Below are 22,530 nucleotides of genomic sequence, written 5' to 3' on the forward strand. Positions count from 1 at the left end.
GGGAGCCTCCTGTGCCGGCACAGGTCGGAGACACCCGCCTTCACCCGCTTTCCTTGAAGTCTAATTTTAGCTGAAGGCGACGGGATCCCTCCTGGCTACGGCAGAGGTTTCCTGACAGCCTAAACCTTAAGATACACTCACGCAAACAAAAACAGCACAGAAGCACTTAGGTTTATTTGGGTGAATTCTTTTTAAAAAAGGGTGTGACTCATTTTTGTGAGCAGCCCCTGCGCACACTGGCTTTGTTCTGCTGCAGTCGGGTATTTCAGGTCTTCCAAGATTTAATCGGAATAATTAGTTACTGTCTGTTTATACCTTCTGTTTTTGTTGCAGAGTTTCCAAAGGGCGTATTTATCTTCCAGAGTGCTGCCTAAGTGTCGCTTAATCATTAAACATCTGATTTCCTCCAAGTTATCTGTCATGCTGCTTATGTAAGTAAATAAAAAAAAAAAAAAGAGAGAGAGGGCGGGGATGGTGGATTCTGCTTGGGGGGGGTTGTAAGGATTTTTCCTGATTATTACGGGTTTAATTGCAAGTTGCCTTTGGTTCCCAGCCTGTCATGTGGTGATCAGAGGACTACGTGTTTGTATTGGCGCTTAACGACCCAGCCAGTTTAATGAGGTTGCTTTCAGCCAAGCCATCATGTATACCCCACTAAACTGGCAAGAGCTGTGTTACTCCCTGTCATTTCAGGAGGCTCAAAAAAAATAAAGGCTTTACAGAAATGAAGGGCTTTTGCTTTTGCCTGTACAGTTACACCTTTGACTCCTTAACCCAGTGGTATCCCTTATAAAAGTCACAGCTCTGTCTGGAAATACGTTGCCACTATTAGTTTGCTAGGATTGGAAACTGGGCTTTTTTCAGCTTATACTTGAGCGTTTAGTTTGGGAAGAGGGTCTGGTGGTGCACGCAATTCCCATCTCTTTAACACAAGAGATGAGAAAGACACAGAAAAACACAGCGGAAGAGGATGAGATGGCTTGAAAGCGCTGCAGTGAGACAGAGGTGGTGCTGAACCCACTCCTGGTTTGTGCTCGCTGCCCGATGAATCATTTGGTGTTATCCCTTCAATACTTGTCACCGAGAGGGCAGCTGCTGTGATGGTGGCAGTGTGGGGCTGGATGATTTGCTTCTTTTCCCCTTGGTTTCCTTTTCTTCTCGAACTGGGATGGTAGAGCTGGGTGCCAGAATACTGGTTCGTCAGCTGCCCTCACTGCCTCATTTATCGTGTCCAGCATGCAAACTCTGAGTGTGAGGGTTTGTAGTGTCTGGTGCATGCTGCTTCTGTGGTGGCTTTTGATTCTTTTAAATCCAGAAGCAGCCATTGCCATCAGCTCCTCTGCTCTCCCGTGTGACAGAGTCCAGAAGTCTTTGAAGTCAGTAACTTTGTGTTAGCCCTTCTCGAGGATTATGGATGTGTAGCAGGGCTTTGCTCTCATTCCCCAGGAGAAGCTCTTTAGAGGGAAAGGGCCAGGGCAAGGGCAAGGTGGCACCATTGGAATATGTGAGGCTTTGGTGGCTTTGGTAGACCCAGTGAAATGCGCTTGCGTGGAGGCCAAGGTTGAAATCCATTTTCTTTCTGCATTTGTTGAGGAGAGTAAAGATGAACCACTGCATTGGCGCACGTGTTGGACTCTTTGCCACAGCAGAGCTGAAGCTGTGCAGGTTTCCTGTGTCCTGTCCACCTTACCCAGCTTCTGAGCAACATTTTGGGTAGATGCTGTCAAATCCTCTGTCCCCTCTGGGACTGATGTGGCTGTCACAGCCAGCAATCGGTTGCTGGTGGCCCTTGCTCTTTCTTCTCCGGTGTGCATGGTGGTGGGAAAAGTCTGATTTAATGGAAATATTCTTAAGGAAGGCTGTCAACCTGATTTTTTTTCCTTGACATTTACCTAGCTGGAAAGCTGGTGGGTGTTCAGACAACACCTCCCAAAGCACTGGGGATGTGTGATGTGCCGCGTGGTTGTTGCTCCTGCCCAGCATTGCCTGTCTAGCTGCAGCGAGGGATGCTGAAGGGGGTGACAAGTCTCAAATCTCTGTCCTGCTGAGGTGTGCCTGCCTGTATTGCTCAGCCTTTCGCAGATCTACTCGGTTTGGGCAGAGGGAGAGGTGGGGAGGAGAAGCAGAGCTGCTGGGAGTTAAAGAGGGTGAAAGCATGACGGGAGGTGGGCCATGTCATGGAGATGGATGCTGGAAGGAAAAGGAGACAGAATGGCTTGTTTGACCAGTGCTTTAGAAGCATTCACTATGGAGCTACACTGGGCTTTTAAATAGGTTTGGAGCATGTGAATGCTCCGTGTTGCTCTTTTCTTCTTTCTGTGACAGGAATTGCCTGGTGTTCCCATGTCTCTTTGAAGAATGTAGCCCTATTAGAAGCCCACCTTGGAATGTGGGAGGTGCAGCTTGGAGGCTACATGTTTTCAAAAAGCCATGTGCTCCAGACAACTCGTCCCTTGACTTCTCCCAGTATGGCTACTGTGGACCTCAGCAATCAGGACTGACCATGGGTCCTGTCTCCTATGGAGGCCACTACATGCCAGGAAGTTTGGTGCTCACCACATCACTGGCTGGTCTGGCATGAGCTGACTGGTCTTCACCTCTCTTTGAGCATCCCACTTAGGGCAGAGCTGATACTTCTCCCAGTTAAGGCAGAGCTGATACCTCTTTGACTTTCCTATGTTATTTCAGGGCTGTGTCTTTCTTCTTTCAGCCACCTAAAACACTCCTCCAAGAGCCTGAACAATAATTTTTATTTTATTTTTTTTCTTTGAATACCTTATTTCCCGAGTTGTCCCTTGGTGCGAAGTCTTTATGCACTTAGGCATTCTGCTACCTGGGAAAGTGCTTAGTTTTATTCAATTCCTGTGGAAAACGCAAGTGTTTCAAGCTGTTTCCTCTTCTTGGGCCCCAGTATAATGGACCCCTGTGACAGAGGATGCCAAAGGCAAACACAGGTCCTAAGGATGGGTATGCAAAGGATGTTTGCTCTCCAGAAAAACTTCATCTCAGTCAAGGATGGGAATATTCCCCCATACCATAGCCATCCCAGGGGGGTGGACTGTGTGCCCCCATGCAATCAGACCATGGCCACTGGTTGTCACTGAGGCGTCCCAAGGCATGGGGCCGCTTCCCTGCTCTTGCCCTCCACCATGTGCCCACCAGCCACTTCCAGACGTGGTGGGGGAAGGTTTGGGAGAAGCACACCCTGTTTTCCTCATAAAACTCCAAACAAGAGGCTTGGCCTGGTTTAGATTTTGAAAATAACTTGCACATTTGGAAGCTAAAGTTTCAGAAGGGCTCCAAATGGGATAATGGCTTTGATCATGGCAGTCTGAGATCAAGGAAGGACTTTTTAGGTTTGCTGGATCAGCTGGAAAATATATTGTAGTGTCTAGACTTTATCATCCTTGAGCAAGGCTTTTTTTTTTTTTTCAGCTCTACAAAAGGTCTAATCAAAAGCCCACGTATGGTTGATAGGAGGGCTCCTTCAGAAGGGAGCCTGCTCTGGGGTTTGATTGTGTCCAGAAGCAAGTTGAAAGAGGTGGAGATCAGCTTTGGACTTTGAAGGACCTCTGAGACTCCAGTTTACAGGCGCTGCTGTTTCTGATGAGGTCGTTGGCGTGGGTGAAAGCTGTTGTGTCAGCAAAGGAATGAGGAGGCTGGGAATGGGGACCTGCTGTGTGCCAGCCCCCTGGTCCCCAGAGCCATCGGTTCTTGCAGCTGAGACGTCACTGGTCACTCTTTGGCTGCTTTGGTTGAGATCAGTAGCTCAGACCAGCATCCCCCACAGCCAGCTCAGTTTTGACTGTGTAATAACCATAATATCCACGTTTATCAGTGTTTGGACAGAACTTCAGCATTTCTTGCTTACTTGTAGAAAATGTATGTTCTTCTCTTTTTACTTTCTGTAAGAGGTTTTTTTTAAATATTTCTTAATTATTACATGATTTAATTTTATATTTTATTATTTTTCATAATTCCAAAGGATTAGACGCAGAGGAGTGATTTTCTAAGGTTCTTGGAGTAAACTCAAAAGCTTGCCTTGAAGGTGAGGACATCTGGCCATGTGCATTCACTGACTCTCGCTTCCTGAAGGTCTGTGTAGCAGTCGAGTTCCATCACATTAGAAGATGCTCCACTGAGAAAGCAGAGGCAGCTTTCCATTGAAACACTGTGTTTTCTACATAAGGGTCTTGGGTGTGTTTTGGCAGGTGTATTGTTGGAAAAGTCATTGTGAGCCGTCTCCTTGATACACACTGCAACACACGTGGTGCCACAATCGAATAGCGGCGCGGGCTGCAACCATAGCCCGAGGCTCTGCTGGAGTCAGAGCCTAGCTGTGAAAGCTTCGGCTGTAAACTTTGGAAAACATTTGGAAATGTTTTGGAAAACATTTGGATCAAGGATGTCATAGCTCGATGTCTGGTTGTTTTTCTTTGCCTTGTCCTTGAGAGAGGGAATTGCTGTTGGGTTTCTGTTCTTTGTTTCCATCCGTTACTCTTTTGGACATCCTTATTGCCAGGGATGAATCGGAGCAAATGCCAGTGACATTAAAATTGGGCTGGAAGGGGTATTGAGAAGTTACCTTGTCCCCAAGGCAGGGTCAGTTGAATCCATGCATTGGGCTGGAAGGTAGTCATGTTTGCTGGAAGTTTTTTTCTCATAAATTGTCTAAGAAGCAGAGGCAAAAATCTACCAAATAATGCTGTCAGTATGTGTGCACAAGCCTCCCTCAGTTTATTCAAATCATTTGCTGAATAAGTGTTGAAAATGAAAGCTGGGTTTGTTCCCAGAGCTATTCAAAGTAATATCCCAAAGCAATATTTTCCATCTTGGCATTTGCCAAAATACTGCAAACTTCCATGGATGAGATGCATTTATCCGTAGTCTGTATTTGACATGGAGCCATCCTTGTTTTGCCCCATTTCTGAGACACTCACACCCCAGAAACCTCACTAAGATGAAGAGCAATGTTTTCTTTGTTTCTTGTGAATTAGACCTGACTCTTCACTTCTCCAGGTGGTCCCTGCTTGACCTGGAGGGGCAGTGAAAAAAAATCCCCCAGGCACACCCCAGCAACACAGGGTAGTTTGAGATGCTGCAACACCAGCGTGACTTTCAATTAATTTCTCCTACGTCTTCCTTTGTCCAAGCTTTGTGTGTTGAGCAATGGATTCAAAACACTGTACACGAAAGAGTCTTAGCTTAATCCTTTAGTCTTTTAAAGGTGCTCCAGAGCTCCAGTGGGTCTTTTTTCCTTGCTTATAGCTTCGCATTTCAGAGATGAAAGGTTCCAGAAGAAGTTCACCTGTAGCTGGCGGGATGCTGATTTGCTCTCCAGCCACCATTGCGTTGGTATTATCATCTACGTAGCCCAGGCAGTGACGGGTTTTCCTTCATCAGGCCCTTTCCCCAATCAGTTTGTGGAAGGTGATAGCAAAATTCATCCATCTTTGGCCATGTGGCAGGCTAGGCGAGTACCCCCCCACGGCCCATCTGTACGTTTAAAGTCAAGATGGCTGGCATTAGCATTGTTGTTTGGCCAAACGTATGCAGAGATATCGCGGCTTAGATTTGTTACAGATGGGTTTCTGGATATAGTCTAAGGCATTCTGCCAGCTGATTTTATATCTGTGTAAAAGTGATTGGCATCCCTATAAATAAAGCTGCTATGGCGTTATAAATCTAAATATACTTATTCATTAAATTATTTTTACATCTCAAGCGGGTTGCCATCCTGCGGAATCATAAGCGAACCATGCTCTTCGCATGTGTGTTATCCACAGCTCCAGAAATGCAGCTTCTGAGACTTTGGAATATTCTTTTCCTCTTGGAAATACGTGTGTACCTGTGCCACAGTGGGGTGAAGGACCTCTTCACTGGGACCTCTTCACAGTCATCATTGCCAATTGCCCTGTCCCGGGGACTGGTGTAGACAGAGCCCCAGAAGTGATAATGGCTGCAAATACGAGAATGTGAACTCTTTCTTTTTTGGCTCACAAATCTGTGTGGCTCCTTCAGCACTGGGAAGGTCTCTCCTACTAGCATCACCGTTCGTATCGTTGAGGCGGGAGTCTTGCAAAGGGGAGGCTCACAAAGTGGGGTGAAATGCCTGAGAAAAAGGGGTCTTTACACCTTGTTTAACCATCCTTGCTGTCACTTGGGCTACAAAAGTGAGGAAGGAAGTCCCTCAGATAAGCTTCAGGTGCTGCTGTGGGCTGGGGAGGTACAGAGCTGGGGGCAGAGCCCGGCCAGCCGCCCACGGAGCCAGGCAGCGATGCCAGTGCTGGTTAATCTGGCTTGGTCTTTGAACAGGCTTATGAAAACACTGCAAGCTGCAATCTCCGGTTTCTTTGGGTTTGTCTTCCTTCTCCTTTCAAAGCATTTGAATATTCATTCAGTAAATGGTGAAGCATAGAGCACATGTACCTGAGAGGCAGAATGTCAGCCACCTCACTTTTTAAAGTAATACTGTGCGTCCTTGAAAGTTAACCTATGGTTTTAGCTTAGTTTCCTAATGAAAGGAAGCTTTAAAGGTGGTTTGTCCACCTCTTCCTCCTCCTCTGTCGCTGGCAATTCAAGTCCATTGACTGGTTTTGTCCTCTCTTCCAAGTTGAGTTTCATTTCAAATACATGAAGCTGATGCAAGTTTTATCAGAACAGGCATCAGGTTAGAAGGATGTTGTGGAGGTTTTTTATTAAGGAAAGGGATGCAATGAAAACTCAGTCTGTACTAGACACCCGGGAATAGACATAAATGTTATGAACATCCAAGCCATAAAGAGTGCTTTAGTCGGATTTGCCACGTTACAAGACACCAGAGAGCCCACGCCGCAGGACTCTGCACAGACACGTAGGTGTTGTAGGGGGGATGTTTGCCTGCGTGAATTCTCTGATGTCTAATAAATGTGAGTTCATCCTACAGCTTTAATATAACTGTAGCTTATATTGTGTGAGTTCACAAAGGGAAATCTCCTCTTTGTTACTGTCGGATTTCTGATGCTGCTTACTCAGCCAAGCATAGTTTCTGTAGCGTAATAGGGTCAGCACAGTCTTGTAGGGTCTTCAGAGGCTGGTAGCAACATTTGTATGTCTTGACCCTTTGCTGGAGCTGGCTGCAGGTCTGCGTGCCGTTCGGGATTGTGGAGGCAGGGGAGAATGAGCTGCTGGGATTCAGCATCTTGAAGGTGGGAGCTGGATGATGGTGTTGAAAACCTCACTGTCTTCCATCACAAGAAAGCTTGGCTTGGCAAATTAGCAGCAGATGGAGAGAAGAACCTGTGAAGCCTGAGTGGTGATTCCCATGTCCCTGCCCCGAGTTACTTCTGGTGTGCAGTGGCTGAGTTGTAGCTGTGTGGTGGAGCTATGAGGTTAGCATTTGGGTTGTGTCCTGGAGGTACCAGAGTGACGTATGGCTTGGACAAACCTAGAAGTGCAATGAATCACCTGATTTGGTGCAGGTGAGGGCAGAGATGACCTTGGCCGTGGCATGAGCTGTGCTGTGTGGCTGGTGCCAGCGAGCAGGGAGGTGGTGGCCTCCAGGGATGGCATTCATGTGGCCCTTGTGCCCTGCTGCACACCCTGATGCAGTAAGGGATCCCCTTCCTCCCCAAACCAGCAAACAGCTGGTTGGCACATGTTGCCCAGGCTCTGGAAGTCCTGATGTGGGTGCCCAGAGCATCCATGAGGTAGTCTGAAGGTTATGGTGTGACCCTCTGTGCTCGGTGCTGCTGAGAGCTAGCTGCTGGTAGGTGGGTCCTCCATGGTTGTGTGATCCTTGCATCACTTTGTGTCTCATGGGGGTAGGGGGAAGGGAGAGACCCTGCCAGACCAGTCGCCTACTTCCCTGCAGGGACATGGCGGGGTGGGAACAGGACTCAGCGTTCATTGTGTTCTTGGTGAGCTGCCAAATGTTTGCATATCTGCCTGGCTTTTACTGGTAGGTGTCACTTCCACGCCTGGTTTTTGTTCTCTGCTTTCCACCAGAACTTGAATTCTTTGCAGTGTTGGATTTTTCTTCTCTTTGTTTCTTCCTCCCCCCCCCCATTTGGTGCCTTAGTGAGAACATAGCTGAAGTACTGGGAGCTCAAACTAAACCTGTCTATTACGTGTTACCTGATTAGACGCCACGGTAATAAGCATTTGTATCTAAAGCTAGATTAGGCAGGGAGCAGTCTGGGGCTGGATTTGCATAGCACGCATTCCTTTTCCATATGACGTGTTGGTAAATCTACTGAAAGTGAATATAAAGTGCTGGCGTGCTTCAAGTGCTCCTGTTGATGCATAGGTTGCTCTCCCCACGAGGCACTCAACTGAGCAAAAAATGCCAGTGATTGCCTGGAAGATGCTTTTTCTCCCCTCCTCCTGCTCTCACGGCTCGTGTTGCAGCCAGTGGGGATGGGTAGCTCTTGCCAGCTCTGAAAACCTGCATTAATGGGATTTTGAAAGTTTTTGTCTGTAGAGGCAGTTATTTCAGAGTGTTTTCCTGTAACATCTTTGGCAGTAGTGGAATGAATCTGGAATTTTCAGGTACCTAAATCCAATTTGCAGCTTCTTCAAGCTTTCACTGCAGTGTTACAGGTCTTGTGCTGGAAAATATTGTGAAGATTTATTATCCAAAAGCCATTTAATTTCCTTCCCTTGTGGGCACTCATGAGATGGTGGATGATCTCGGGGTCGCTCTCTCTCCAAGTTATTTCATTAGTGTGTGTTTAGGGCACCCAAACTGCAGTGTTAATTTGAAGCAATGGGCTACTGAGGTTAGACACGGAGGAAAATGTTTTTTTTCAAGGTTTAGGGCAGTGACTAGGCAGCAAACCTGCAGGCACTCCGTTGTGGGAAGGGGTGTTGCATGTTGGAGGTTCTGGATGTTCGTGTTTGGTTGTAGGGAGGGTTTGAGATGGATGTGCTTGTGTGAAGAGCTAAGCAGAAACCAGCCTTACCCAGCCTGTTCCCGTGGCAACCTCTGTCTCGTGACAAAGCCTTGAGCAATGGTACCTTTGGATATCTCAGCAGAGATGCTCTGACGTTGTTGCAGCCCCCGAGCCAGTAGCTCAGCTTTTTTGATGTCCAGGCTCTGCTTAGCCACTTCGGGAACCCAATGGACGTGGCTCGCCCAGCTTGAAGCCTTTGCTTGGCTGGCTTGTGAGCCTGGTAGCGTGGGCATGAGGAAGTACCAGCTGAGGAACAGGGCCCAGTTCACTGGGTTTCAAGCTCAATTAGACCTGCTAGGCCCCACTTCGTCATCAGCGGTGTTGTCTGGGCCGTGCTGAAAGATCCGATGAGCTGGTTAAGGGGAAGCTGGAGCCCTGAGTGACTCCTATCAGCAACCTCAGTCGCCACCTCTGCTGCTAGAAGTGTTACAGCTTCCAAGCTGCTGAAGGAATGGGCGTGTGTTTTACGGTGCTGGGGACACACTTTCTCGCTGGAGAGCTGGGTAGACCTGATGTCAGTCAAATACATCACCCTGAAGCCAGGAAAGGAGGTGGTCTGTGAAGGAAGTTCACAAAGGTGCTGATCACCAGCAGTAACATGAAACCTTGCTGAGGTGACAGGTGTGAAGACCTCTGCAAGACCCTGCCACCACCAGGACTCAGGAACCCTCAAAGAGATGAAGCTCTCCATTGCTTTGGATTCTGAGTAAACTGGACTAGTGTCAATGGGGAGAAGTACTTTCACTTTCCTTGCCAGAGTGATGGACTCCAACCCCAAACAAGAAGTCATCTGCAAGGAGTTGTGAACTTCGAAAGGGCCAAAAACCTTGAGGACTGGTTTGAAAACTCAGGAAAGTGAGCAAAGTGATGGAGTTGAACCATGGAGCATCCCTGCAGAGAGAGCAGTGGGCATGCAGGAGGTAGCTGGAGGATGGAAGAGGCCAGAGCATGGTGCTGTACCCCAACAGAAATGAGTGGCATTGAGGCTTTCTGAGCCCGTCTTGTGGCTGCGGTGGCTGCTGGGGAGGTACATCTGTGCTCATGAGTGTGTCTGGAGTGTGGCTAATCCCAGATGTATGAACACCCAGACTGCCTTTCTGCAGCAGATGAGATTAAATTAAAAAATTCAAACACAGTTTTCTTCTCTCAGAGTGTGTGAGCCTCTAGGATCCCCATGGGTCACCTTTTCAGGCAATTCTTAGCAATTGTGAAGCTGTTTTTTTTCTTCTTTAGTGAAAGGAAGATCATTGTATAGATATCTACAGGGATGGGAAGCTTGTATTGTAATTTGTGGTGGGTGCAGTGTGAAAACTTGAAAAGAAGAGAAAACCACTTCTGTATCTAGCCCTGGCAGGAGGGTTGCTGCTGTCACCGTGATATTGCACCTTTGAGGGGAGTTTCCTCATTGGAATATTTGCTCCAGTGGGGTGGAGAGGCTCATTTTTTAAGCAGCATGTAGAGAAGGAGGCAGGCAGGATGCCTGAAGGATTAGAGATGCTCCAGATGCCCTGTTTGGGCTTCAAAGTGCCTGGGGAAATACAGATTTGGTTAAATCAATGCACGAAAGAAAAAAAGAAAAATCCTGTGCGTGTACTCACTGCATTTAAATTTGGTTTGTATTGATGCTGCTGGTGCTGATACTTTCCTGGATTAAGCATTAAAATAGCCTCTATTGATTTTTAAATGCATCCTCTTGGGATCTCCACTGGATAGATATTGACTTCTGGATGCTCCTACTGGGAAAGAGGGACCTTCCTTTGGTCCATCCCTGGCAGTGATGGGTCGGCTGACTTTGGAGTGAGCCCTTCCTTGCTCCCTGCCATCGATGAGAGGCAAGGTAGCTGGGCAGTTAAGATGTTGTTTTTTCCATTGAGATGGGTCCTCTGAATTGGAAGCGGTGGGTTTGAGCTGCTCTTCTGGGAAACCCAAGTCCCGCTGTCTTGTGGCTTGAGGTGCTGCACCTCTGTCCTGGTCAAAGCAGGGCTTGTTGTAGACTACATCATGTTGCATCCACATAAAAAAATAAATACAATCAAGCCTTCCAATTAGTCTTGTTTGCTGTTCCCGTCTGCTTTTCTTTATCGTGTTTAAAAGCAAACAGTCTTTTAGTGCACTGTGATAAAAATTGAGGCTTTTTCGCAGGCTAGTTGGGAGCAGGCATCGCATTGGAGCTATTGGCATCGTGTTGTGCCTGATGCGAGCTCACATATATTGTTTTTCAGCATTTGTCTGCTGAAGCACGGGAAGGTATTAGTGTCATACTGGAAGGAAAGTGGCCGAAGGGCCATCTCTGCCATCAGACATATTTATCAAGGAATTCTCAACCCCAGATTTGCACTTTAGGGGGAAAAATCACTCTGGATTAACATCAGGATTTAAAGGTCTTTAAAGGGAAATCAGCATTGCAGATGGGTAGGCTAGCTGAGAGATGTGACAAATGTGTTGTTTGCTTTGGGCACTGTCTGGACTACAAGTTTAATGATACGTTGAAGTTTAATGATATCTACCCATCAGGGTCCCTGTTTGGAAGGATCCCTATTTATAGCAGCCTCCACCCAGTTTCCATTTTGAAAGAGGAAAAAAAGCAGCTTGATACACACCAGTAGCTTCACCTTCAGTGTGGATAATCCTAAAAATCTCAAAACACAACTCAAAACTAGCCAGTCAGGGCTTATCCCTGTTGCCTTGCTATGGTGCTGGCCCCACGGCAGACGTTGCTCTGCTGCTGGACTGGAAGCATCTGCTGCTGAGCAACTTGGAAACTCCAGTTTGCGAAGCCAAATTAATTAAGAGGCTTTAAGAGAGGAAAAACCTGGCTGCCTTTCACCCCCCCACCCCAGTTTTACACTCGGAGAGCCTGCCTCACCCCGAGGATTACTGTTGAAATGGGGAGCAGTGAATTGGAAAGCTCAGCAGCGAGGCTTTGCATATGATAAAGCAAAGTCAAAGCCCAAATGTTCACTGAAGGAGCAGGGCTTGAGGCTGGGGAGGGGGAGGAAAAAAAAGGGGAATTAAAATAAAGGAAGATTTTTATTGAACTATTGTTCTCCAGGAAAAGGCTAATTGGCAAACAAATATCCTCCTCCAGTGGGAAATGCAGCTCCTCTCTCCACACTTGCCAGGCTGTTCTATTGACAAAAGCTTTGCAGCATCAATGGGAGTAGTCAGAGCTGGGAGCGGTCTTGGAAATGAAGTGACTTAAATCCAGGTCCTTCCTGATGGAGAGGGAAATACTGAGAGGAGAGGTCTCCTTCCAGTGGCCGGGCTGGGAGGTGGTCCTGGCACCTAACATCTGGGGAGGTTTCTGATCACCGAAGCTGTTCTTCCTGGCTAATTATACATGGCTTGTGATGCGCTGAGGTCGGATTCACAGCTCAGTGTTACCAGCTTCCTGGAGGTGTTTTGTGCTTTGTGTGAGTGTTTTCCTCCAGCTGAGGCCAAAACCAGTGATGGAGATGGAGCGGGGCTGGATATTAGCTTGTGCTTGTGCCAGGATGGAGGAGAATGCTTGCCCTGGGATGCTCAGCAGGGCTGTAGCAGCCCCCAGAGCTGCCCGGGGGGTTTTGCCTCCTCCTCTTGGCTGTTTTGGCCTTGTGGGTTGCCTGGTGGCCAAGTCTTGGCAGCACCCAGCCGGGCACCCTCAAAGACTCCCTGTGAGACCAGGTTCAAGTGCAGAAGGAGAGCTTTTGTGAGGGTCTTCTCTGCAAGGCTTCAGGCTTTCAGGAGAGCCCTGGACCAGGGCTAATCCCTCCGTGCGCCTGACCTCGGCTGTGAAAGGGCTTTCTCTGCCCCTTTGAGCCCCGCCACAATGCAGGACTGGCAGCTGCTGCCCTGAAACAAGAGCGGGGTGAAGCAAGCACTGGGAGGGATGGCCCCTCGTGTAGCCTTTCCTTTCTGTCGGGGTTTTCTGTGCTGCGTTTTGAAGCCAAGCCGGGGCACGGGGAGAGCAGGGGGATGCTCTAGCATCCTTCTTGGAGAGCCTCCCCTGCCTCCACCTCTGCCTTCCTGGGATGTCTGTCGGGTTTAACCTACCTTCGACGAGTGTTGTGCCTGGGTCTCAGGATGCAAATCATTCGAGGGAGGAATATATGACTTGAGATTTTTTCCTCCCACCACCAACCCACTCCGCTTTTAGGTTTCATTCTGCAAAAGAAAGCCTGCAAATCCAACTGGCTGCTGGAAAAAAGGCACATGTGCATTTGTAGAATTGGGTCGTTTAACACCCCAGTGAGTATTAAATATATATATATTTATACAGGTTCCCAAACTGGGTCTTGTCTGTGCTTCCACTCTTATTGTCCTTGTTCCTGAAATAAATGGCATTTGCCTGAGCTGGTCTGCTGGAGCTCCTGTAAGAAGTGATCTGTGGTGGTTTAGAGGATCTGGTGCCGGCACTCCACGCATCACCAATTAACTTCACCCTTGTAGCGGAGAACTCGTGACCGCCTTTGGTGTCACTGTGCTGCTCGCCATCCAGCTGACTGGGAAACTTGCAGCAGTGTTCATTTTTTAAACCGCAAAAACTAAACAAAATTTTGCTCAGGCAGCATCTTCCCTCGATGGATTCATCTGTGCACTGAGCTGTGCTGGTCTCTGCAGCTGCAGCGGGTAGTGGGCTGTTTGGGGACCCCGAAGGCAGCTCCTGAGGCAGAGAGTGGATGCTGCAGGCCCTCAGCATCTTCTCCTTGACCCCAAGCACATCTCCATGCCCTGTGACAGATGTGGTCCTGCCACACACCACCAAACACCTCCTCCTCTGGATTTTTGCTGGTGCTGTCCCGAGGATTGATTTCAGTTGGAGAGCGCTGAGACTGATCTCCCCTCACCCTGCTGTGCACCATGCTCTTCCCCCCAAAAACTGGATTGCAGAGTCAACAGCGCGTGTGCTTCCCTTGGCAGGGAGCGAGCTCACGCGCTAGAGGGGCGACTCCCAAGCTGAGCCGTGATATTCTTGCAGTGCGATGGAGGTGCTTGCTGGTTTTCCTAGGTAGCATCATCAGCACCTTCAGGTAGGAGAGCCCCATGCAGACGCATGCAAAAAAAGACAAAAAACCCTATCCCAGCACTTTCATTGCTTGTGGTAGGCGTAAATTTTGTTTAGATGCCTTTCTCTGATGTGCTACAAATTTGCGAAACTGGGATTTTCCCCCACCAATGAATGTATAAGCGTTTACTGCCTCTGTGAATAAACTGGTTTGATTTTTCTTACTGAATTTCATCACTGAGCTCCTGAAACACATCTGCCCTCGAGCAATGTCACATGCCTTCTTATGAGACAGAAGGCCCAGATGTACGCTTCAGGTTGTGATGAATGCCACAGTAAAAGGAAAGAATACAAAGAGGAGGTGACACATTTTAGGCGAGTGCTGAGTTTTTCACAGTGTTGGCAGACGGGGCTTTCCAGGAAGGAGCTGAGAGCCTGCGACTGCAGCCAGCTCCTGCCAGAACCCTTTGGGTACCGGGCAGCCTGAGCAAGATTTGGAGGTGCAAAACCCTCTTTGTTGAGTTCACGGAGTATAACACAATTTCTGGGAAGGGGGAGGAGGATCTGGGGGTATTCAGGATTTGGCAGATGTATTTATAAATCCGTGAAACCTGAGTCTTTGAGATTTGCTTACGCTGAGAATTACAGCTCTTGTGATTTAGTGATGAGTCAGGCTCCTCCTGGCAGCTGATTGTCCTGCAGCATCGCACGAAGGGTCCTGTCCCCTTCCCCTTTCGCAGCTGCTGTTCCACCAAACACAAACATTCCCTGCCTGTGCCTGAAAACAGCTTTAGGCTGGACAAAGGGGATTTTGGAAGTTGTTGTGGGAGCCTTTGGCCAATAAGTCATCCTAGTGCTGGTGATGGGCTCAGGTCATCTGGGTTTCTGCGTTGGAGAGAAGATGGCTCCTGCTCACGGGAAGGCAATCCTGTCTCTGAGCTTGTTGTCCGCACAAGGACTCAATTTCAAAACTTTTTAATTTTTTAAATTGAATAATACTTGGATCTCCCTCATTAAAAAGTGTTTCTTTGCGCTGGCTTTGGCACAAACATGAAACAGAGCAGCACTTCTTGCTCTTGAGAGGAATGAGCCCAAATGCTGCTGCCTGATCACATGGGCAGAGTTACTGAACCCAAGAAGAAGCCAGCTTAGGGAGCAGAGCCAAGGAGGGTGCCGGCTGTCTGGGGTCCCTAAGGTGAAAAATCAGAATGTGTCTGGGGAAGGCTTTGCTGCTTCTCAGGGGACACCTCGAACATACAGCTGGTCTGAAAAAATGCTGTGGGAGCAGCCAGGTTTTATTGCTGTGGAGGTCTGGATGTGTCTTACAGCAGGAGGAAAATAATCTGAAATTGTTTGTTTAAAAAGAAAATGATGCAGTGGGTTTGATGTGCACCCTGGCCCTGTGCTGGGCGTTAGATGCTTTGGGAGAAGCACGGAAGGAGGGTGCCCCATTGCACAGCGGTGGGATGGGACAGGCACAGGGTGCAATGTGTAGGATGCCAAATTTCTGCCTTGTACACACAAATGTGGTCTGGGACGCCTGGCTCTAGCACTCGCTGAGCACGATAGCGTCTTCCAAACCTGCCCACTGAGGCCAAGCACCTCCCTGCCACCACTAACCAAGTTGGTCACTTTACAGTGATGGAAAAGTTTAAGAAAATTTCCATCAGTCAGGAGCATCCCAGGCTGTGCCGAAACTCTGCAGGGTGAGGGAAGGCGAAGCTTGGCATGGCCCAAGATGCTGAAATCGGTCGGGGCTCGACAGAGACAATCAGTGAACATTCCTGCACTTGCACAAAAAGAGTCTCCCCTTGTGCAATGCACTGAAATAAGGCTCTCCGTTGTGAAAGAGCTCGCTCTTAATCTTGCATCCTTGTTTTGGGAGGGGATGGGAGAGGAGCCAGAAAAACAACACACTAATATTCATATTTGAGGATTTAGCTCCTAGCTTCTGAGCGGGTTTGGAGGCGGGTGTGAAGGGGAGCGTGCACGCTTCTTTGCATGTGTTTGTACCCTTGCTGGGTATTTTTAGGCTGCAGACCGCAAGGCTGCAATACCGGTGCTGGCTTTAAACCAGCTTGTCGGGGCATCGGTCACAGACAGGCTTTGGCAGCGTGTTGCTAATTTAGTTTGCCGAGGAGGCTGTTGAATATGCAAGCAGTAATTGCTGCTCTCCTTTCCTTAAAGCAAAGGCGGAAGAGACACCGGGGTCCAATTTTCTCCTAATGACTGATTTCATTTAAGCACTGCTCAGGGCGATGTAGGCTTGGTGCTTTTTTTAATTTTTGGGGCTGGTGAAAACAACAAAACTGGTCTCTCTGTGCATCACTGAGCTGCAGCCCCTGCCCTCTGTCCTGCGTGGGGACCCTGGATGATCCTGGTGGCACATGTAGCCTAGGCTCCTTCTCTTCCTTCTCTCCCTGGCATTTCAGTCTGAGCCCATCACAAACACATTTCCGCCCTTGTTTCTGTGAAAGCAAAGTTGTTTGGGAATGATTCAGCCCCATCAGCCCTTCCTTGGGATTTGGGGTTTGGCTAGAAGTTCCCTCAAGGACCCTTCCCATCCTATCTTCCCTGGCTCTGTATATACAGGGGCAATTAAACTTAATTTATTCTGGCCTGCTCAATAGTGAAGGCCAGAAGGCACTGTTAGATCACAATCTGACTTAAATTTATTGATCTAATTAGTGCTCAAAGGTATAAATGGGAGGTGGGAGCACAGCACTTGACACATGGTACTGCGTGGAACAGGTCCCTTCTGCTCTTCGTAACACAAGCCTCCAGGTTGCCAGGGGCTGTCAGTTTTTCTCCATGAGTAACCAATTTCTGTAGGATTTGCAGGAAAGGAGAAGGCTGCGTAGCTGGACTTTGTTCTGATGGTGCAGGCTGTGCTGTCTGCAGCTCCCGAGGACCTGCCAAGGAGCCGTGTTTTGATTTTCATCCATCATGTCAACGAATATTCCATCAGCCTTCTGAAGGTTTTTGCCTAGTAGCTAACATATTCTTTCTCTAACCTTTTTTAGCCTCGGTTGCTAATAATCTACAGTGCACTCAGCCTACACTATAGAGTGGTTTGGGGTTTTTTAATTGTTTATAGATGAAAACGAGGAACCTCAATAGCTCCAGAGCTCGAAGCAGCTCAGAAGTACTGTCTTGGTTGCTACATGACTGTCTACTTTAAAACCCAAAATAAAATCTTGCTTTTTTGTCTGTCGTTAAAACTCCTTGTAAAACATTGGCAGGAGTGTGTATCTTTGAAGAGCAGGTGTTGTTCTGATAGAAGCTTTCTGTATGTGTTTGCAAGCCCAAGCCAGAGCTTGTACATATAGCAGCAGACTTCAAGGACGAGGTTGACATGGTGTTGAAAAGGGGATGGAAAACGTGCCATGGAAGAGAATGGGTCCATTTGCTCTGGACCAGCTGCTGGAGCAGGATCAGGCCCTGCTGTGGGCATGGCGTGGCCATACGCATGGGCTGGGAATGACCGAGTGACCAGATTTTGCACAACTGAGGATGTGCAGGTTCGGACCAAGCTCCCGTGCCAGACACCAAGCACTGGGCAGCCACCAGCATCTCCCTCTGCACCCTGCTCCTCCTGAGTCTTTAAAACCCACACCTGCAACGTTTTCCCGGCATTGGAGGAGACAGAGGTCTGTGTGCCTTTGGGTTTTTGTTTCCCTCCCTCCTTGAGGAAAAAAACTCCCCAGCAGGTCCCAGAACCCTCCTAACACTGAAGGGATGCCAGTAGGCTGCTAATGGATTTGCTGCGGCACTGGCTGCCGAGGAGCTGCGATGAGAGAAATTTCATGGCAGCTGAAATTCCTCCAGTGGCTGCATTTTTTTACATGCGAGATGCTAAATGTGAAATGAGATTTGGGGCTCTTTGGGAAGAGCGCCCCTCTGGACTGGGCGCAGAGCAGTTGCACAGCCTGGGATTATTCCCTGTGAAGACCCAGTAACCGTTTCCCATCGTTCATGGTTCAGCAAATGATTACACCATGTGCTAAAAATACGCGATCGAAGACAATTTCAGGGGTCAGATCTTCCATTAAAGTAATGTCGGTAGGGCATGAATTTTCTGCAAGGTCCCCATTTTGGGAGGGCAGAGTTTGCCACGCAAAAGAGTTGCGGGCTCTGACTCAGGGTCTGTCCCCAACCTGCCTCCAGCACTGTCTCTCCCTGGGGCACGGCGGCTGTTTATTTGGGCAAATAAATCCGTAACTCGTGGGGAATGGCTGGCTCCATGGAGATCAGACACTCCTCTCCAAATGCTGACCTCTTTTTCCCAAATCTCTTCATAGCTTTCTTAATAAGTCTGAGTCATCCATATTTCAACCTTCTGCATTAACCTTGGCTGTTTGTCCTGTCTCTTAACATCTCGGCGCCTTATTTTGCAGAGATAAAATGTGTGGGTGTGTGGCTTTGTAAGACAAATGTTTAGGCCTTTTAAAAATCCTCTAGCTTGCTGGTTGATTTTTCTCAAAAGGATGTTCCTCTGCTGTTCTCCTTCCTCGTAGGTGGCTCTCCTTTTGCATCATTGACTTGACGGTCCTGATTTTGGGCTAGTATTTGCTTGGTTCTTGCTGTTATCAGCTGGGCGATGCACGTGTCTCTTGCTCTGAGCTTTGCTCCCAGCTTGAGTTTCAGAAATCGGCAAAACCCAAGCGGCCAGCGTGAGCGATGCCCTACGTCAGCACTGTGTAGGAGAAGTCTGAGCTACCGGCACCGTGTGATTTTTATCAGCTGAAATCGCGTCTTGTAAATATTTACTGGAATTTCAAGTAGGGTTTATCTAATTAAAGCCAAGTAAAACTTTCCGTGAAAAAAAAGCTGCCCAACCGGTGGTTGCCAGTGGATGTTTACGGACACATTTAAGAGCTGAGGGGAGAATATAGGATATTTTCTCAGCTCTGTTGCTGTCTGAGGCTCGGGGCATCCTGAGCCATGTGAGGTTTTCAAGCACTAAGTCACACGTGTTGGGGACCTGGGGACCCTGAGCACATCCAGCTGTTCCTGGTAGCAGCCTCCCAAATTTGCTATACCTCTGGCCAGACTGAGATGAGGGCTGGCCGGGCTGCCACGGCACAGGGAGGTTGGTGGGGATTTGCTGATATTTGCAGCACTGGTGGGGGTCCAGGACCCCTGTCCCCACGGGGCTGTCGGTGCATCCTCCCGCTGCTGCCAGCTGCGGCCCAAGGCAAAGCAAACGCATCTTTTTAATTCACGTGGTCGTCAAGGTTGCCAGGGCCGTAAACGTCAAATCTGAGCAGAAATATTTGGCACGTAAACTGTCTCCGCTCTCCCCCTCCGTGCCGAGCGTGTGGGTGGCTTTGATTCCTCCTCCCCTCGGCGGGACAGGACGGCTGCTCAAGCCTCCTCTCTTCTCTTCCTCTCAGGATCTAGTGCACAGGAGGGAGGGACGCAGAGGATTTTGACCATGGCCCCAAGGAAGAGGAGCAGTCGGGGGATCTCCTTCATCTTCTGCTGCTTTCGCAGCAGCGACCACCCTGAGATCACGTACCGGCTGCGCAATGACAGCAGCTTTGCCCTGCAGACCATGGAGCCCGCGCTGCCCATGCCACCGGTGGAGGAGCTGGATGTCATGTTCACCGAGCTGGTGGTAAGTAGGATGCTTTTTATTTTTCTTTTTTTTGTTTCCCTCTTTCTAGTCGTCCCCAGGCTTGGTTTTGAGTTTTCAGGCAAGCTGCAATGTGAAAGGGGCGTCAGGGGCTACTGTTGGAAGCAGTTCTGCACTGAACCTTGAGCTCTACTCCTCTCTGAACTCTTGCCAGTTTGAATGGTTTCTCTTTCTCATTATGAAGCCTTGATTTCTTAGACCAGGGCTTGGGGGGATGGTTTGACTTTGTGCACCTCAGGGGTGATGCAGGGGTGTCCAAGCCAGTCAAGCAGGTTGTCCCCTGTAGGAGCAAAGTGACTTTACTTGCTGAGCACTCTGCTTCACAAAAATGCTTGATTTGGGGCTAAATTGAGATTTGAAGAGTCAGGGTGTTGTTTCTCTGTCCCTCAGTATCAAAATTCTGAAAGGCATGGAACTAAAAAGTCAGCCAAAAACCAAGTTTCATTTCTTCTAAGCAAAAACATTCTAGTGTGGCTTGTCAGATGGACTCAAAATGCTCTATTTGGAGTTGATTCAGCAGTAAAATGGGATTTCTCCACAGTGCTTTGACACTTAGAAGGAGCTGGGAGTCATGACGCCAGTCGGTCACACCTCATGGTATAGTGACTCCCATTAGGCAGCATGGTTTGTGATTCTGTGAGGCAGGCCACTTGGTAGAGGAGAGCTCTAGGTTGCATTATGAGAACTGGTTTTGTCCCAGACATCCTTCTTCATGGGTGGGATGAGAAGGCAGACTGGGACACCCAACACAGCATGGTAGGGATGAGATGGCCCTGCAGCAGGTCCTCTTCTTGCAAAGAATCGAGACGCTGCCAGTGAGATTCAGCTTGTTCAGGTGGAGTGACTGCCTCTGTTCCACCTTTTTCTCCACTGATAACTTGGCCAAATCAGACTTTTGTGGGGAAATTCTTTCCCATGGAAAACTCTCCCCAAGACCTAGCTGCTAGATGGTGTTAAGGGCTTGTTGTGCTGCAGCTCAGCGTTGCCAGCCAGGCTGACAGCGGGCTTCTATGCAGCCTCACATGACTGAGCCCCACCAAGCCTGTGACACTTCGGCTCAGCCTGGATTTTCAAAGTATCTCCCCCAAATTCAGCCAGATGCTTCGTGCAGGATTTGCTGTGGGGATCCTGCCGTGGGGATCCGCTGTGTGTGCAGCAAGGCAGAAGCCCAGCAGTCCTTGCAGGGACCAGTCAAACCTGGAGCATGCTCTGGTGTGGTCCTCCTGCTCTCCCTCACTTGCTCCGTGTTGCTGAGATTTTGTGGTTTTTTTCCCCCAGCCAAGGGTGTGAATAAGGCTCAGAGACAGCTGCTGCTCCAGGGCACACCAGCAGCAGGAGCCGTGCTGGCTCCCCAGGGACTGAAGTAATTTTGGGAAGGGGGGCAGCGGGTGCCCACTTCACTCCCATGCAAGCAGCTACAACCCCCTGGCTCCCCAGAAAAAACATCAGGCAGATCTCAACCCAGGCCAGCACCGTGCAGGAGGGAGGGGGAAGCCAAGCTCTGCCCTGTGGGTGCAAGAGGGCAGATACACGTTTGGGGGGCAGCAAAGATGCAGTTCCCGCCCCCCATCCTCCATTACAACAGCTCATTCTTGCACTCAGTAACCTGTTGGTGTCGGGTTTTAAATTTCAGCATTAGTTAAATGGTTTGGAAAGTGTCCCACTGTTTCTGTATAAACCCACTGTGTAACATTTGGAAGAGAGACAGAGAAAGCACTCGGAGGCTCAGGGCTGATTTTTACGCCTGCGGGAGCCTAATGCCACCCGGCCTGACACACTTGACCATCCAGGGTGGGATGGTTTGTGCTCGCTCTGCGGGACCAGGGCTCCCTCCAAACTCCTCGGTTGCCTCGGTCGATTGAGTTGAGGGAAGTCAAAGGGCTCGGAGAGGATCAGGAGGCTTTGCCAGCTCGGGTTGGTCCTTGGCCAACTATTCTCTTGCAGCTTAACAGTGACTTTTCTGCCCCATTGGTTCCCATTAGGGACTCGGGAGTGGCAGGGGTGGAGGATTTCAGGCCTGGGATGGACGATATCTTTGGGGATGTTGCAGCAGGGGGTTTAGTCATGGGGGTGCACAATCTTTCCCCAGAAACCCACAGTCAGGCAGCGTCCCTGCTCTGCAGATCCCAGCCTGCTGCTTACATCAAGGGGTAAAACCTCTTTGTTTCTGGAGCCATCCTGCAAAATATTCTCAGGACTTCGGGTATTTATAAGCGTGTGTTTTCATCTGAGTCGGGAAACATCCACAGCATGAGAAATCAGTGACTGTCCCAGGCCAGCAGCAAAGGACCAGGGCCTGAGCTGCAGAGGGACTTGAAGCAGCTGACTCCAAGTTCAGCTAAAGGCTCGATCTGCATTCCCAGTGTCTGTTTTATGGCCTGCCATGTGTTAGATGGACACTTTGGATTTTGACTAGAATGGTTCAATAGAATAATTAAATAGTTAGGGTTTTATTCTGTGGCTGTGCAAGTGTTTCTGAGGAGAAAGAACAGGAAACAGGGTGTTGTGTTTTAGGGTTTTTTTCGCCGGGGCACAAACAGTTAGCTATGAGAAATGCATGATTTCCAATACAGGGACGATGTGCCCTGTCCCAGCCTGTGGTATGCGGCAGGTGATGGCTTTTCCCTGGTGCAGGGCAGATGCAGATGTTGTTGCTAGGGCTGATGACTGATCACTGCTTCCTCCCAGAGGAACCTTTTCCCTTTCCCTTCCTTTCCCCCTGCCTGGACTGAATGGGTTTTCGTCGTGGTATTGTTGGGATGTCGCTCAAGCAGGCCCCGGCCCCGTCTGAAAGGCTTTTCTTTGTCCGCTGTCCTGCCGGGGCTCTGGCCAGGCTCAGCCACCCAGGGAGGAGCAGGTGCTGGCAGGGAGGTGCAGACAAAAGCAGAGTATTTCAGGAAGATTTACTAATTTGCAGCTCCCTTGGCTGGGACAAGGCTTCGAAATTTCCTTCTCCTTGCATCGATGTGCCCCAC

At 49.0% G+C, this 22,530-nt stretch overlaps 1 protein-coding gene across 1 annotated transcript in view; it reads left to right on the forward strand.

Annotated features, from left to right (window-relative positions):
* Window positions 1-335: 335 nt before the first annotated feature.
* The window catches only part of LOC104280206 (disheveled-associated activator of morphogenesis 1), a gene marked incomplete at its 3' end in the record, with an annotated part of 50,688 nt that continues 28,493 nt past the window's right edge, over window positions 336-22,530 (forward strand). The window contains exons 1-2 of the mRNA XM_009877781.1: window positions 336-431; window positions 19,314-19,537. Coding sequence (XP_009876083.1) covers window positions 19,355-19,537 — 183 coding nt within the window. The remainder of the gene's footprint in view (window positions 432-19,313; window positions 19,538-22,530) is intronic.

Source organism: Apaloderma vittatum, unplaced genomic scaffold, assembly GCF_000703405.1.
Source record: "Apaloderma vittatum isolate BGI_N311 unplaced genomic scaffold, ASM70340v1 scaffold27701, whole genome shotgun sequence".
NCBI classification, from domain to species: domain Eukaryota; kingdom Metazoa; phylum Chordata; class Aves; order Trogoniformes; family Trogonidae; genus Apaloderma; species Apaloderma vittatum.